The sequence below is a fragment of the Pelecanus crispus genome, chromosome Z (genome assembly GCF_030463565.1).
Source record: "Pelecanus crispus isolate bPelCri1 chromosome Z, bPelCri1.pri, whole genome shotgun sequence".
Taxonomy (NCBI): domain Eukaryota; kingdom Metazoa; phylum Chordata; class Aves; order Pelecaniformes; family Pelecanidae; genus Pelecanus; species Pelecanus crispus.
In genome coordinates this window covers 5,590,823-5,609,283 of record NC_134676.1, presented here as the reverse complement: position 1 = coordinate 5,609,283, position 18,461 = coordinate 5,590,823, and the positions used below count along the sequence as shown (strand labels likewise).

Sequence of the window (18,461 nt, the reverse complement as noted above, 5' to 3'; positions counted from 1 at the left end):
TAGCTTCAGACACAGATGAAGCAAATGATGCACTTGGGGTGGCTTATTCTTGTATCTATTGGATAGGCTATATTTATTCCATTGATTCCTTCTGTACATACTGGCAATTACAGAGCTGTGTCCTGTAAGTTCCTGTGTTTTTCTCTCACCTGCAATTTTGAATTGCTAGGTTGTTGGATTTTTTTTTTTTTAATGTTTTATTTTTTTATTTTTCATGCTTTGTTTACTGGAAGAAAAAAAAAAAAATCTACTCACTTCTTTATAATGTCAGGCAAAAGACCCTTGTCATGGGACAGAAAAAATATTTCTAATTTTCTTCCCGGGTAACAAATCCATCCTAAAGGATCACGAGAAATCTCCACAGTTTTCAATTTACTGCATGTATACTTTGATGCCTTGCATTGCAGCCATTTTGCTTCCCATTCAGGGAAGAGTTGACAGGACATGTTTGTGCTGCTCCTTCATTGGTGACAAGGGGATATTTACAATGATGAGATATTTCCCTACCCACAAGAGGCTCTGGAACAAGTGAAAATGAAGGCTCAGGCCTTGACTCATTTGCCCACACGTAGTTGTCAACTGTCATTTGAGATGCCTAGGATATCCTGCCTGGCTTCCAGCTGCTTTTGCAGAAGGGCAGAGGTCTTGTCTGAAGCCCTTTATCATATCTGCCAGCCTCCCTCAGATGTTCCAAATACAACCAGGTGCCTGTATAGAGCTTAGACTCCTGGCCCAGGGGTGCAACATCCACATTTGAGCCTCTCCATTTGAGTAGGAGGAATTTAAACCGGAGAGATTGTGATTTGGCCACAGAGCTTCAGGGGGAGGATGGATCCTCTCGCCCAAATCTGGATGTCTACAGCATAAGGTCTCTATGTCAGTTAGGTTTCTCAGCTTTCATTATAGTCAGTGAAAGTGTAGCCAATGGAGCCTGGAAAGTGCTGAAGTAGACCCCACTTTTTCAGATGAAAGACCCACTCCACTTTCTGACCGTATTAATTTGGTCTCGGTTACCGGTCATGGCAGCTTAGACACATAGCTCTCATGTTGACAACCAGGCTGCGGCCACCTAAAGTTAGATGAGATGAACCCCATATTCCCTTACTTATTAAAAAGCCCACACCATCAGAAGGGCGTCAGTACAAATCCTTCAATTTGTTTTCTAAGATAAAATTCAAAACATTGAATTTGATTGAGCTGGTTTACTGGGCAGTTGTTCCAGTAGGAGGAAACAAGGCCTGACTGCATTTTCACACCCAAACTGCTAAATAAAATCCTTTTAGACTTCTTCCTCCCAAGAAGTTTTTCTGCAAAATTTCCAAAGCCAGCTTTTGCAAACTATTGTCTGAAACTGGGGCTTATCCTTAGGTAAATCTGTACTGGGACATGGTGTGCTGAGCAAATAAAGGATCAACTTAATTTCAAGTATAAAGGTTGGAGAGCCTGTGCTTGGCAGTTTACTGAAGTTCATTGTTGTTTCCATAGTTTGATGACCTGACCAATATCTCAGTCAGGGTCAGAATTTCAGCAGATTTAGCCACTGGTAAATCTTTCCTTTTGGAGAATAAAATTCTGCCACCCCAGGAAAGCAAGAAGAAGAATTAAAAAATTTAAGAAATGCTCTGCTTGTATCATCTTTGCTCCATCATGACGCTCTCTCAGATTGGATGCTTAAAGGGAACATATTCCTATCCTGATACACCTTTCTGCCTGGTGCTATAAAATAAGCATATAAAGCTAAAAGGAGAGAAGTTCATTGGTTGAAGAGCCTAAAATATCCTGGTTTGGCTCCAGTAAACGTGAAAAGTGACAACAGGCTTGCACCAAAGCTGTGCAGAAAAGCACTCTGGAGATTTAGAGTGGCTCAGGCATAGATGTGTAGCATTCAAGTTGATAGCATAACTCCAAATGTGGCGGTTAAGTGCATTTAGGGTTTTCCCAGTATGTTCTTTATTCTGGTTCTTGTCAATCTGCTTTTCACACATTTCTGTAATAAGCGATTTCCCTCCTCCAGCGTCTTTCCAATCTATTCTTTGTCTCCTATTTCCATCTATTTCCCTATTTCATTTCACTTTGCACTCTTCACCTCTTTAACCTCTTCTTCATCAGTCAGATCTCTTCTTGTGTCTATACTCCACAGAGGCAGTCTCTGACCTTATTACATGTGGTCTCTCTGCCATCCTTCTTACACTGTTATAGGAAGCAGTCTCCAGCAAGAATTTTAATGAAAACCACTCTCAATGAAGTACTTCCTTCAGAATTTTCCTTTGAAAGCTACGTAAAATCCAAAGATTCTACACTAAAGTTTATATCAGAGAGGTGGCATAGCACTGAGGTTTTTAATAGCATGCAAGGGAAAGGGTGAACTTCAGGAAAAACCCTGAATTCTAGATCTGTCTGTTTGGCTTTTCTCCATTCCTAGTAACCCTGAGCTGTTAAAATAAAGCCAGACATTGTGCTCTATTTGACCATTTTCAAATATTTTAGTTGTTTGCAGAATGCCATTAGAATAGGGCAACAGTTAAAGTCCTATATACCATAATGCTAGCTAACTATTAAACTTCTTCGTTGCTGAGGTTAATTGGCAATAACACTTACGATCTTACCTATGCCTCTCTTTAAATAGATTTCAGTTTTCATATTACAGTCAATTACTGTGGTTTTCAAAATGAAAGGTAAAAAAATACCCTATATCTATAGATCTGAAATACAGAAAAGGAGAGAGAAGAATGATACATGCACTCCCAGTGTGCATTATTTTTCATCTCTGGTGCTGATAACGCAAGCACTCATTTTAGTGATAAATCAGCATTAAAGTGGGATGAATGGACTCAGATATTAAAACAAAGCCAGCACAAAACCTTCTAAAAGTAAAAACTCCTCCATTACAGTCTCCTAGATTGCAGGGTATATGGGGACTTCTATTAAGTCTGAGATTTTACTTCAAATGAATGTCATACTCGGAGTATTTCTCACTGTATGGACTGGGGCATAGCTTATTACAGATAAAGAAGAAAAATGAAATGACTAGGCTGCCCAGTAGGGAGAACGCTAACTTGGAAGTCAGCACTCTTGGATGCTCTTATCAGCTCTGTGGTTTTCAACCCATCCTCGTTGCACCTGCCGCCGAGTGCTACCACCATGGCACAGCCGCCTTCGCTTGCGGCTGCAGTGATTAGAAAGGTGCGGACCCCTCTGGGGAACAGTTCAGATTTTGCTGGGCTGAGTTAGATGGCGGAGGAGCGCACCTGGTTCTTCTGCTTCCCTTTTGTGTAACACTATGGGCAGCTGGGTTCGAGCAACATCCCTCTACTGTTTACTTTTCTAGTAATCTAGACATCACCACAGGACTACTTAAACTGGTGTAATGCAAATATTACATTTCAGTTAGAAAGAAAAAAAAAAATCAGCTGAATTTGTACATCATACAGATACTGTCTTTTGCTGAATGCATACACAGGGAGAATGGAGCCTTATCGTTTCTGGAGGAACATTGTGCTGTTTTTTCCTCAGTGGAGGTCTCTTAGTCGAACTTGTTCAGCAAGATTTTTGCTAATTATTTTGCTAACTTCTCTTAGATTTCATCACTCTTTGTACGCTGGATGTGCCTGAAAAATGAGTCCTTCATTACACCAGCCCAGCCCTTGTGCCTCATTCGTCCTTCCCCCACCAGCAACTTGACTCTTCTGCCCATGCTTCATGCCAGCATTCTCCTACCAAAGCTGTCAGTGTCCCATTTAATCTGTGATAAATACAAACTGCTCCCAACTCCATTTGCCTAGGGGATATCAGCTCTATCTGCCACATTTAAAAATGATCATCCCTGTTGTTAAGAAAAACAACAACTCAAAACACCACCCTTGACTTTTCTCATTATTTACAGACTGAAATTCCCCCATCTGTCTTTCCTCAGCTGTGTTCTTGAAAAAGAAATCCTATCTTCCATTTCCTTCCTCCACAGTGAGCATATCCTCATCCACTATGAAAGCTCATCTCAACGTGACTACTCATCTCTAGGTAGTTCCTTGCTCCTAGCTGCAGGTCTTTTTATTTCTGCCCCTCAGCATACCTAATGGCTTTTTATGCCTTAAAAAAGAGTCCTTTAGCTCACTCTTCCACCTAACCATCCTCTCTCGAACAATTCTTTTTCCTTTTACTTCTTTCGAATATTTTAATTTTTCTCCTTCCTTCTCCGCAAGAGATTTTAGTTCTTCATCACCATGTATTAAATGATTCATTCCCTGAGATATTTCATGGCAAATTTCATTTCTCTGACACCATCGGTCTCTGTCTCTCTTGATTCTGTCAGTCTCCAGCAACTGTAAACTGTATCTTTCTGCTCAACTAAAAGTTTCAGGCTCTGGGCAGGAAAAACCTTTGACTCTGAACCCATTAGCAAGCCCCTTTAGCTTAAATCCTGGGACTTTGACTCCTAATTAGGCCTGAAAAACCCTCAGGTTTTTCTCTCATTAAATGTATTGATTGCTGTCACCTGCACCTGAACTAACATGTTCTTTTACTTTGATCCAAGTCCTAGTGGAAATCCTCATTTCACGTGCTCATCACTTCCTGGCATGATAGAATTTGGTGGTTTCTTCCATGACATTTTCAAATCCCAGTTCTACTCTGAAGGGTTGTGGAAGCTGGGAAGGGCATGCAGGTGTCTAGAGGAGACTGGGTATGGGCACACTTAACAGCTTCCTTGGGTTATTGTCCCATACTGTCCTGGAATATGAACTGCTTCCACCAGCTCCATTAAATCCATTTTCATCTTTGAGTACATGGAAGACTGAACTTCCAGACACACATCACTTCATCTTCCATGACCGAGGCTGTACATCCTTTATTCCTCAGCCTCCTGACTCAGGCCCCCTCCATTTTCATGCTGGCAATGTGCAGAGGAGGAGGGAAGGGAATGAGATGGAGGATTCATGATTCCTCCTTTAACAGCACAGGAAAAAGCAATTCCAAACAAAACTAAAAGGCAAGGCTCAAGACTCCATCTCCTAGGAAGTCTACTCCGCTTCAAATATGAGCTTGAAACAGGCAGAAGATTGGCCTTTTGAATCAGATTGCAGCTGATCATCCTCTTAGCTGGAGGGGCAATGGGAATTTGAGACTCATCCTGGTGATGAGCAAAATAATGCTTCCTTACCCTTTCCTCTTCAGGCTGAGTTCTTGCATGGATAACGCTAACAGCTATGTTGTTTTCAACCATTGCATGTCATTGTAGGCTGCAGATTCCTGCATCCTGCAGCTCTACGCAGTCCTGGGACCTACCTCCCAAAAGTGGAAGATGATCTGAAGCCTCTGTAGACAACCCCACAGCTGTATATAGCAACAGCAGCTGCTCTGCTAGCTTAAATAATGCCTTGCAAGGCTTCAGGTATGCAGCAGTTGCCACTATGCTCCCTGTCAGGAAACACAATTATCTTCATAAAGAAGCAAAGAGGAAGACTTGCATGGCGTTTCTTGAACTCAGGCGCAGAGATTCACCCAAGTAGAAAGGAATGGCAAGATGCATTTAACCTCATTAGTTTCAGTAGGGCTGACTTTATGCAATCCATCAGTGTACAGATACATTAGGGGAACTAAACTATTTCCACATCTCATTTACATAATGGATGGGATGTGAAATGAGTCCTATGGAAGAGAAGCGCCCTGGAGGCACTAAAGTTTATCACAATATGTAAGAGTTCTTTTAGATCATTGCATTAAATTTCCACTAACAAGATAACAAATTAATTGTCTGTATTACTGTACTAACCCAAAGCGGATAAAGCGTATGATTTCAGTAGAGGAAGGCAGCTGTTTAAGACAGCTTGTTGGTTATAGGAGGAGGCAGAAAGATTAGTATGTCTCCCAGCATTTGCGTGCCATGGTGCCAGCCCTCCTCCTGCCCCTTTAAGAAATCTGGCTCTTCTCTAATCTGATGTTGGACTTGAGCTTTATTAGTGAAGTGAGGGAGAATGAGTAAATCAACTGTATCAGACAAGCCTCAGGACATCTGGAAATTGATCATTCTGCAGAAATAAGCACTCTGTGTTTATTAGCTGGGAGTTCATCACTATTGCTTCTCTTTATCCAATTCCTAAGAGATTTCAAAGCTATCATCATAGCATTAGCTCTTCTGACTGTGCTACTGCAGATAAAGATCAGAAGATCTATCTAATGATGGCTTTCTCCATCTCCCTCTTTCTTTCTCTAAAGCTATCCTGATTTAAAAAAAAAAAAAAAAAGTAGGAAAATAGCTGGAATGAAATAAAGCAGTCTCCGTGTCTTAAATTTTTGCCTGTTGGCAATGAGAGTAATTTTTTTTTTTTTTTATTCTACAGGAACTTGGTTTTATTCAGGGGGACACATCCTGCAGAATAGAAAATCCCTCATAGAAGAGGTGGAATTTGAAGTTTCTAATGTGGTGGTGGAAAAGGGAGGAAGATAAAAGGACCTAAAGCCATAAAGCAGTGCTGTACATTGAAAGTACAGTTATTTTTAAATGATAATACACGTCAAATAGAAGCCAGGGAAATGAATTCCTTAAGTTAGAAAGGTAATAATATTACTTTAAGAAGAATAATTACTTTCCTTAACTACATTTATCACATAGTAATTCAGTTCTCCCTTCTGGAATATGATGCAATGCCAAACTTTTGACTGATTTATTTCAAATCAGCCTTAAGAAAAGATTCACACAGATATGAGTTTTCTTCTGGTTCTTTATTCAAAACAGAGGAGTTATCAAAATGCAAATACTATGACTAAGTTAGTGTTTAGCTGTGCATTCCTGCACAGCTGCATTGCATAGCTACACTGTGCAAAGACACTGGGAGAAAAATCATCTGTAGGAGTTTTCTGATAACACTGGTCAGATGCACAAACAATTTAAGTACAGCTGTGGATTTCCAGAAATCCGTGGGGAGCATGAAATCCAATGCAATGAACTCTCTAAAGAAAAATCTTCCCCAGCAGAAGCTTCACTGAGATCAATTTTTATCAGCTGATTTTCTCTGTTTTCCAATGGCAAATTAACATTTATTATCTCTTTTGAACTGGCACTCAGAGTTCCAGCCTGGGTGCACATTGTGCTAGATTCCGTACACGAACTAAAAAAGAAAAGGTGGATGCTGTCCAAGAACCTCTCTATATAAGTACAAGATGAGAGAAAACAGATGAATGCAACAAGCAGCGTGAGCATGATTTAACAGTAAAGCAAGGATAGTTAATTAATCCGTTTGTACAGAGCCTAGCACAATGGAGCTAGACCACATTACTTGCAACATAAGTACTTAATAACAACAACAATAATGACTAGGCCTTTAAAATTAATGTATTAATTATCAGTCAGAGCTCATAAGTTGCTTAGCCAGTGAATGAAGAATGCCAGTTTTTTATCCAAAGTAGCAGGGGACCCATAAATCTTTAAGAAAAAGGGCAGTTTCACATGAGTATTGTGTTCTGCACGCAGGCTTTCTGCCAGCCTGCCCTGAACTAGAATAGTGCTTCTCCCGATTCACCCTTTTCCTTATGATCATTACGATTATTTATTTATAATCATGCCATCATTGTTTTAGGTTCTTGATAACCTCCTTCATGTCTGCCCTTGCTTTCGAAGCTGTCCTTTCCCTTTTCCCTTTCTCATTAAACAACTAATGATTGATTTCCTCCCCGCTTTGCCACCCGTTGCTCACTTGCATGTGCACGCAGTGTTGTCTGTGCTATCAGTTGGACTCAGGAAAGTTAAGTTATGGGTATTTCATGGGATGAAGCAGGCTCTAATTTGAAGGAAATGCACAAAGATCAACAGACAGGCGATAAATAAGGTCTGAATCAGGCCACCTGTATACATCATCTCGTTCTCTCTCTGGAGCAGCAACAAAGGGTAAAATACACTGGAATCATGGATGTGTGTGTGTGTGAATTTTAAACTCTGAGCCCCCTTTGCTGGCGTTGCAGATGATTTATTTTCACCTGATGCAAAGATGGGTTGAACTGGGGGGGTTCTCTTACATAAGGCCTTCTGAACAGAGCACCCCAAATGAGAAGAAAAAGTCCAATGACAGGCGATGATGCTGCATCAGCAGGTCCATCCACTCAAGGCGCAGACTTCGCACGACTGCAGTGTGAATCACAGTGAGAAAATCACTGCACCTCCGTGGGTTTCCAGTGTGCCTCCGAGTCTCTCTTTGCATTTTGGTATCCGTGAAAGAAACCTGATGGTTCTTCCTTATTGACTGCTCCAGATCTATAAATTACACTTGTTCCTCAGTTTAGATGAGAATTTCAGTAAGGTGAGTGATATAGGCTGAAGAAATCAAGTGCCTAAAACAAAAGACAGATGGCTGAACCCATGATTCACCAGTGATGAGCTGCAATTGGACCATGTAGACTTTGAAGTAATTCATTACATTTGTATCTCTTCTGTAGGGGGAGGATTTTCCTCAATGATTTGTATGACCTTGCTAAACCAGATAGGTGGTAATTGAGCAGCAACTATTTCTTCAGAAGAAACAGAATAAAAATATTGAAAATATTGACTCACCCCAAAGGCAGTAAGCAGCACTTTGGTCTTTGACCTTTAAGCATCCTAGGGTAGTCAATAACCTGGCTGTTAGATGCTGTGCCTGCCACTGATTTTGATTTGGGAGTAGTTTAACCTTGAACCAAGATCCAAGTAACCACGGCAACAGGAAGTCGGCCTCTCCATCCAAGGAGTGGGAATCCATAAATCAAGGTCCCTAATGCAAACACTGTGTGCAGGTAGAGATTTGAGAGGATAAGTGGTTTGTGAGGGATTACCTTTGAAAAAATGAATGACTGTCCCTTGATATGTTGAAGCACAGCTTCACAGAGACTTTTTTTTTATCAATAGAGGTCAACAGGTCACAGCTGCATGTTTTCATACGGCTCTTTATATAGGCCCTTCAGTTTAATTAGAACCAGATGTTGAATTTATGAGGTTGTTAGCATTATTATGTACCATATGCACATGCATATACGTGTATGTGTGTTGATACATACACCCACATATGCACATTTCTTACGCACAAACTACATTCATGAATAAATAACGCTAAGGCTCAAACTCAAGCACTATGGAGTGGTGAAACCTCAGTTTTGCATATGCACAGTTCCATAGCGCTGTTATCCCATAGGCGTAATTACCCGGTCAAATATCCCAGTTATTCTATGGGACACTGCTTTATTCAATGTATAGCGCTCACCTAATGAACAGCTATTTGGTAGTTGGATCTTCCTCTCGCTCTTCAGTGTGTGACATCATGTCTCATTTATTCCACATTTCTAAGCTTTGATATGAATAGATGAATGTTTCATGAATGTTGATAATTTTATTTTCGCAGCACTGCTCTTGAGATGAGGGGTATATTATTGTTCTCATTTGCAATAGAGAAGCTGAGGAGAGAAAGATTGAAGTTGAATGGATACAATTTGAGATGCTTAATACCTGATTTGAGGCTCTGGAAGGATGTGTGGTCTAATAGGCAGAAACTCCTCTGCATATCTCCACCAAGCCATGACCTGTAATTCTGCCTCACTCCTGACTATTTCTGCACTCAGATTTGTTCTCCTCTGTTAAGTCCCAGGCTGATACTACATCACAGGTCCATCAGGACTCCCATCTCCGACCGGCCCACTCTGTAGCCCCTGTAGCTACAGACTCCTCTCACCAGCCACAGTTCTGTGCCTGAGTCTTCTGGAGGTCTCTTCCACAGTTTCTGAGGCAACCCATAGGTGTCCTGATATTTCACATTTCATGTGCAGGGGACAAAGGTAGCAACTGTTTATAGCGGCTCCAAGCTGCAAATACAAGGAAATGTTGGTTGATAGCTGGAGAGGCTGAGCACAGCCAACAGATGTAGAAGTTTGTGCAGCAGTTTCTGGCTCGGCTTTGAGATCTTCTTGATCTTCTGGGAAAGGTACCAGGGTACTTGTGGGAACTCTTTGAGGAACTACCAGGTGCTATCCATGTGAAGCCAGGGATAGCAGTGGGGACTCGCTGCTGCAGGGGACAAAGGCCCCCATCTGCTGACCTGACTTGCTGTCCAGGGAGGTTTGCTGCTAGCTTGAGGCTTGGATCAGGGAAATTGTGGAGACATGCCAAAAAAAATCTGAGTGGCACATCAAATCAAGCAAAGGTGGCAGGAGACTTGCATGAATGACCACGAAGTTCCTGAGTAATGTCAGACATAAAAAGGAAGCAAAAAAGAGGTGGAAGCAGGAACAGGTGACCCAGAGAACTATAGAGACAATGTCTAAGCACTCAGGGCTGGGCTTAGGAAGCCAAAGCCTATCTGGAGTTGAATCTAGCAAGGGCAGAAGGGCAAGAAATGTTTTTACCGGTACATAAGCATCAAAAAAAGGCTAGAGAAAATATGGGCCCACTGCTGAATGCAGCATGGACTCTGGTGGCAAAAGACCAAGGTATTCATTGTCTTCTTTGCCTTGATCTTTACTGGTAAGACTGGCCTTCAGGAATCCCAGGCGCCTGCGACTGGTGAGGCAAGGTGAAGGCAACCTCCTCTTGGTGGAGGAGGATCTGGTTAGGGAACAGTTAAAAAAACTGAACATACATAAGTCCATGGGACTTGATAGGATGCACTCAAAAGTGCTGAGGGAGCTGGCTGATGTCATTATGAGGTCACTCTTGATTCTTTTTGAGGGGTCATGGTGACCGGGATAGGATCCCAAGGACTAAAAGAGAGCAAATGTCAGTCCAGTAACGGCAAGATGAAAGACCCAGGGAGCAACAGGCTGGCCAGCCTCATCTTAATCCCTGGGAAGGTGATGGAGGAAATAATTCTGGAAAGCATTTCCAAATATTTGAAGGTCAAGAAGGTGATCTGGAGTAGTCAGCATAGATTTAGGAAGGGAAAATCATGCCTGATCAACCTGATGTTGCTTATCTCGACTTCAGCAAGACTTTTAACACTGTGTCCTATAACCTTCTTATAGACAAACTGATGAAATTTAGACTAGATAAATGTACACTGAGATGGACTGAAAACTGGCTGAACTACCGGTCTTAAAGGGTTCTAATCAGTGGCACAAAGTCCAGCTAGAGGCCAGTCACTAGTGGTGCACCCAAGGTGTTGATACTGGGGCCAAAACTATTTAACATGTTAATTAATGACCTGGGTGACGAGGTAGAGCGCACCTTCAGCAAATTTGGAGAAGACAGGAAACTGGGAGGAGTGGTTGAAAACCCAGAAGGTCATGCTGTCATCCAGAGGGACCTCGACAGGCTGGAGAAATGGGCTGACAGGAACCTCATGAAGTTCAACAACAAGTGCAAAGTCCTGCACCTGGGGAGGAATAACCCCATACATCGGTCCCTGCTGGGGGCTGACCAGCTGGAAAGCAGCTTGGCAGAAAATGCCCTGGGGGTCCCGGTGGACACCAAGTTGACCATGATCCAGCAATGTGCCCTTGCAGCAAAGGCAGTCAACAGCTTCCTGGGCTGCATTAGGAGAAGCATTGCCACCAGATTGAGGGAGGTGATCTTTCCCATGTATTTAGCACTGGTGAGGCCACACATGGAGTACTATGTCCAGTTCTGGGCTCTTCAATACAACAGAGACATGGACATATGTGAGAGAGTCCAATGAAAGGACACAAAGATGACTGAGGGTCTGGAGCATCTCTCCTATGAGGAAAGGCTGAGACAGCTGGGACTGTTCAGCCTGAAGAAGTGAACGCTTATGGGGATCTTATCCATGTGTACAAATGTCTGATGGGGAAGAGTAAAGAAGATGGAGCTAGGCTCTTCTCAGTGGTGCCCAGTGACAGGACAAGAGGCAGTGGGCACAAAATGAAACACAGAAGGTTGTGTGGGTCAAGGGAGGTGATTCTGTCTCTCTGCTCTGGTAAGACCTCATCTGGAGAACTGCGTCCAGCTCTGGGGCCCTCAGCACAAGAAGGACATGGACCTGTTGGAGCGGGTCCAGAAGAGGCCCACCAAAATGATCCGAGGGCTGGAACATCTCTCCTATGAGGCCAGGCTGAGAGAGTTGGGATTGTTCAGCCCAGAGAAGAAAAGGCTACGAGGACACCTTATTGCGACCTTCCAGTACTTAAAGGGGGCCTACAGGAAAGATGGGGAGAATCTTTTTAACAAGGCCTGTTGTGACAGGACAAGGAATAATGGATTTAAACTAAAGAAGAAGGGATTTAGACTTGACATAAGAAAGAAATTTTTTACAGTGAGGGTGGTGAAGCACTGGCACAGGTTGCCCAGAGAGGTGGTAGATGCCCCATCCCTGGAAACATCCCAGGCCAGGTTGGATGAGGCTCTGAGCACCCTGATGTGGTTAAAGCTGTCCCTGCTCACTGCAGGGGTTGGGCTGGGTGGGCTCTAAAGGTCCCTTCCAACCCAAAGCATTCTGTGATTCTGTGATTCTATGGCTGAACATCATAAAACACATTTTTACTGTCAGGATGACTGAGCACTTGAACAAGTCACCCAGAGAGGCTGTAGAGTCTCCCTCCTTGGAGATATTCAAAACCCGACCAGACATAGTCCAGGGCAACCTGCTCGAGCTGACCCTGCTTGAGCAGGGTGGGCTGGACTAAGTGATCTCAAGAGAAGCCTTCCAAGCTCAGCTGCTCGGTGACTTTTGAATCTTCATGTAATTCAATTGCCAGAATCTGATGCATTTTATCTGAGGCCCATGTGCAAGTTGAGATTTGAAGAGAAGGAATTTATGAAGGATTACCTCTGAAAAATGAATGATTGTCCTGGATATGTTGAAACCCAGCATCACAGAGACTGGGAGAAGTTTTCATAAATTGGCAAAGACACAACACAGAGCCCTCACGCTAGCAGACTTTTGCTCTGGTCTCATGAGAGCAGGGCTACTGGATTTTTACAACGCAGCAACTGCTAAGAGTTTTCTAAAATGGGCAAAAGACCTCCCAGTCTTATTGTAAAAAGTGACTGAGCCATTTTAGCTGCTGTTCTGCTTGGAAAATTCATATACTTATACATATATATGTAATATGTATACATATACATGAAGTCACAGAAATATTACATATAAATGGGTGGATACACATTCAGGTGTATTAGGCAGATATCTAATATGTAAAATTTCAATCCCAGCAGTTTAAATTTGACACATTTATAAGCAAACAAAATGGCTTCAAACCATAAGAGATTTTGAGAAACATTGTTAAAGGAGGAATCTACCAGCCTTGAGTGCCTAAGTTTAATTTTTCTGGAATATTTGACCTCTTTGGTATATTTCTACCACTCATTTCTTCTGCATTGTAATCCCTAGGTAGAAAAATGTATGACAAATTGCTCTTTTTTTTAAACTCCAAGCTCTTTAATGAGTTTTAAGGTAAATTTTCATTAGGACGGGGATTCCTAAAAAATAAGTGTAATGTACTTTAGAGAGGGAATTACATGCTGAAGCTGTTTCTGATGCCTGCTCCTTACTCAGATGAGCCTGAGTCAAGTCATTATAGAAGAGAAGTGTGTGAGTATGGAGAACATGCTACCCAGAGGATGACAAATAGACAATCCCACTAAATACAGATATAAAGCATGTCTGTCTTTATACATATATCAGAGTATGGTTTTGCTTGGAGAATAAAAAGTAGTAATGTGGAATTATATGTTAGTTTATCATTGTTTATAGACATCAATGATGGTACGTCCTGAAGCAAAATTATAAAAATAATAAAACAATCATGATCCTTGCTAGTATCGAGACCATATTACAAACACATACACAGGAAAGTGCGGAAATATATCGGGGTAGCAAGGACAGCAACCGACTACTCTTTTCCAAATATTCCCCAGACAGGTTGCTTTATCAATATTCATCCAAATTTTGTTTCCTTCCCCAGGAATTGTAGGTCCCCACTTAAAAGCAGACCAGACTTCACTTCATAGTAAAATGGAAAGTTCTGCCTGTAACATGATGACCAGAAGGAAACCAGCAGCTGTTGACAGTGTTGCAATGCCGACTCCAGTATTATCTCTCCTACCTTCATCATCAGCAACATCTGAAGCAGGTAATGGTGTTTCCCTCCATCCCCTCTATTTCTTCCACATCTTCTTCCTCCTGGCACTGAAAAATATGTACGTGTACTGTTCCTCCTGATTGGAGAAGTAGCTGCAAATGTGCATATCTAATGTGATAATCAGCCTGTAATTTTTCTAACGCTTTCTTGGCATGATCATATCTTGGCATATGAAATCTATTTTATTCACATACCATCACTTGTGCGATAATGAGGACACAAGTAGCACCAGCCCGAATGGTCTATCAGGGGACTCTGAAGCAAGACTCTTGGGTTCCTTTCTCAGCCCCGTTGTTCATTTATTTGAATGTTTCCATCCCTGTAGTACGAACATGCCGAATACACAGTGAATAGCTAAGGAACATCTGAGATTTCTTTCTGCATACTTCAGTGATTTTAGCATAATATTCTGCCTTGCAAATGTGAAATTGTCTGGGGCAATGAACAGTGATTTAAAATGTATCAGAATAAATAAGTCAGAATAGCATGTTTTTCAATCAACTTATATTTTGTGCTTCTATTTTGAATCAGATCAGAAAGGTGGTAGCTTTATACAGTCAGAAATTGAGCCAAGTGATTCAGGCATCGTCATGCCTTTTCTTGGGCATGGATAGAGAAGTTAATCTTGCACTGTGTCTTAATTTCCAGTGAATGGGGAACCCACAGTACATTACCCTATATGCATCCATTAGGAGTTTCATAGTCTTGTCAAACCTTTGATTCCACATTCGCAAAAAATGTCTTTGTATCACTGAGTTATGGAATGATTACATATTTAATTATGCAACTGAAAGTGCTGTTTCAGTGCACTCCTTTTGATTTTCCTCTCATTTCCTGAATAAATAGTGAAAACAAGGGATCCATGCTGTAAAGTAGCCTCTATAAAGATAAATTTTTATACTAAAAAATCAGGATTCTCTGTTTAGTCTTTAATACTTTCTTATATATAAACTAAGGACAGATTTTTAATGCAGTGGAGAATGAAAGCACACAAATATTTTATGATCAGTTTCAAGATGAAAGTGTATGCTTGACTGCATAGTTCATTCTTTCCATTTTCAGAAGTCTAATTAAATTGTTGGTTTATCTGTAGCCCAGATGTTGAAATAATTTAGTTGAAGACTGAAAGAAACTGTGTTAATGGGAAAACAGGACAGTGCTATGGGTTTCCTGTAATTAATAGGGAGCTCTTTGAAAATTGCTCCATTCAAACCAAGTCGACAAACTGAGCCCAGCTGTTGAGCAAACAGTCTTTTCTGTGCCATGCTCTTGCAAGTGGCCTCGGGCAACTCCAAAGGATGGAGAATGACAGGCAGTAAGAAGGATCTTTAGTGTGGCAGACACAAACACAAAGCCATCCAGAATAAAGTTAGGGGAGCGATGGAGAACTTTCCAAGCGGTCTGACCTACCTGGGCTCACCTCCTCATTCAACACCACTGTGCTGGAGTGGGTCCTCCAGCCTGCTTTAAGCTGCCCTTGGAAATGTATATTTTTGGTAGAGATTTCTCTCTTTGCCTCAGAAGCTATTTCCAGCGTCATATCAATCCTCCGTGACTTCCCAGCATGGCCTGCGGCCGTTTCAATTTGTCTCCGTCTGTGAGACGGAGCCTCACTGCATCTGTGTACCCCGGGGAGGGGAGAAACACCGGGCCTCCATGTGCCTTATTTTAAATGTGTGACGCTGGTTTTCAAGACTAATGCTGATTCTTGCTTGTTTGGGGCAGCTAGGTGAGGTTGTCTGGACAGTAGGAAAAGGAACGAGAAAAAGTACAAAAGCCTGTGCTGCATAAAGTATTTCTAGTTTCTCTTGAGTTTGGGCTGGATTCTGCCAAATAGCTTCAGGTCTTCATGGAGGCAGTTCGTGGCCCTGCAGCCTGGGGAGTTATAGGGAGATAACTGTGCCCAGGCAGCGAAATGTGTCCCCCCCTGCAGCCCCAGCACCTGGAGGTTGCCATCATGCTGTGTCATCTCTGTAGGAGCATATTCCCTTTTTCATATGTCTGCATGCACACACAGTGTTACTATTTCCCACCTCCTCTTCAACCCCTTTTAGATGAATTCCACCAGATAGTATAAGACAAAAGTCTTCCTCCCAAAGCAAGATTTCCATGTGCAAACAGCAAAGGATGTGCAGGAAGAGAACAACAAAGCCTGAAAAAAAATGCAGACCAACTTGGGTCCAGGGTTGGGCAGGGTCCGTCTGGATAAAATGGAAAAGATTAGTACTTAGCTTTGGTTTTCAGCAGAGCAGTATATCATATGGCAATATAGCAAAATATTTTATATCAAAGATTGCTCACCAAGAGCTTCCAGATGAGTTGATAACACCTAATGGCTCTCACTTCAATAGTGGTTTATTTTGGCAGATCTCCCTGATATTTTGTCATATGCACACCTCATCAAATCTTCCCCCTGCAGACCCATCAGACTCTTTTCCACATAGTCTCCATGCTCCAAATGTAGAATCAGATGTCCCTGACTCTCAATAGTCAAAATAATATTGGGTTTCCTAATATCTCCTTTAAAAAGCTTGACTTGAAAGAATATTACTTATTCAGTACATGCATTCCGACTATTGGCAGACCGTGTAATACAACTCAAATACTTTCTAGAGCTTGCAAGTTCAGAGGCTTGCCAGGAAGAAAAGCAAAAGCATTATTAGTAGCTTCTAACAAGCTTCCTAAGAAAGTCATAAACACACCAAAACATTTACAAAAGAAAAATTAGTGCAGTAAGCCAGCATAGAACAGCACAGACCTTTTTTTTTCTAAATGAGAAAAGGAGTTTCAGTCCAAAAGGAAATGGACTTTCAGCTTGCAAAGTTTTAGGAGGGCAAAAACGTATCTAAACAACATGAAGGAAGACACTGAAGGTGGTGTTCAGCCTATAGATTTACATGTAAGTGTCAATATCTACCCATAACTGTCTGCGTATTAGTTAATCTTGGAGAACTAGGCAGTTTGGCAGAAAGCAGATGCCCACCTTTGCTCCACTCAGGCACTGTCTACTCATCTTCAGGCTCCACTGAGGACACTCAACCTGGGTGACCTGGCCCTCTTGGGTGCCTAAGATGCCCATTGGATTTGGCAGGATGGACAGGAGACCTGCACCTTCCTTATCCAATATCAGGGTGTCAGAAAGACGTCCATGGTCACCTTAAATTGCATTGAGTCCCCATTTTAGAAACGGAGGTCAACCTCTTGTGACTATGCAGACCAGATCTCCATTGACTGCGATGGGGTGGTAATACTAAGCTGCAGAAACAACCAACTACAGATAAATCTCAGTAAAGACATAAAGTCTTTACAGATACTTGGCTAATGCTTTACTTCAAATTCGTTTCCTGTCCTTTGTCTTACTTTCTTTCCAATGAAAGTTGAGAGCAATGCCAAATCTCCTGATTTGACCATGAATCTTGCAATTTTTCCCATATTTGTGCTAAAATTCCCATCTTTGAGATTTCCATCATAACTGAAAAATTTCTGCTTTACTTTTTGGAAAAAAATGCATCTTGAATATGGGAATTTAAAAAAAACTTGAAAATGTGCCATCACGATAGCAATAACAGGTAAAAGGTGGACAGTGAATACGAAGAGTGTGCAGTTTGGTTTCTTAAATCTTCTGACATGAAGTTACTCTCAGGATCTGGGAGGGTCTCAAAGGAGTCGAATGCTTAGAGCTGGAAATATTGGGACTATATATGTCAATCACCAGTGAGGCCAGATGAGAGTAATCATTTTGTTTTACAGGGATCTAACCTTTTTTTGATTTCTCAGATAACTGAGAAACAGCTAACTGCCACTTGCCCTTAGTGCTCTTGCATCCACACCTTTTGGGGGTGACCTACTTGAGAGGAATTTTGTACAAATAATTAGCTTCTCCTGAGCAACTTGGATATTTAATTTCCTTTCTCATTTTCTTTGGTACCAAAATGACTGCATTCCTCTTTTCTTTTGTCCTCTGTGAATCACAAACTGCAAGTGGGTTTTATTTTTCTTTTTGGTGTGGGGAGTGGGTTACATATGGAAAATGTATTTTGTTTTGTAATTAATGAAAACCAGACTTTGGGAAGTTGGCCATCCAGGTCTTTATTTATAAGAGAGCATATGTCTGTGTTTTGTTTATGACTCACTCCTACTTCTTGCATTGTAACTCGGGTTTGTTTACGCAAGCTCTTTGCTGAATCCAAGCAACATGGTGGTATAAGAGCCAATAATTTATGTTCTCCAAGAGAGGAGGACAGTGAGTGAGGTTTGTATGCTGAATCTGTCATAGCCCATAGTGAGCAAGAGGAGATTCTACCACTTGACAGCTCCCTGTTATCTACAGAAAATGGTACAATAGCAACTTTATTTAAACTACTGCTAGAAGATTAGCCTGTTAGCCATGAAGGGAGTGATAACCCCTAAATGAA

The 18,461-nt window shown here is 41.7% G+C and overlaps 1 protein-coding gene across 2 annotated transcripts in view; it reads left to right on the top strand.

Moving 5' to 3' along the window:
- The window catches only part of LOC104032213 (SET-binding protein), a 244,701-nt gene that overhangs the window by 224,510 nt on the left and 1,730 nt on the right, over positions 1 to 18,461 (top strand). The window contains exon 4 of one of the 2 annotated variants that reach the window (XM_075726911.1): positions 13,870 to 14,037. The exons of the other annotated variant lie outside the window; for it this stretch is intronic. Coding sequence (XP_075583026.1) covers positions 13,870 to 14,037 — 168 coding nt within the window. The remainder of the gene's footprint in view (positions 1 to 13,869; positions 14,038 to 18,461) is intronic. 2 annotated transcript variants of the gene reach the window in all.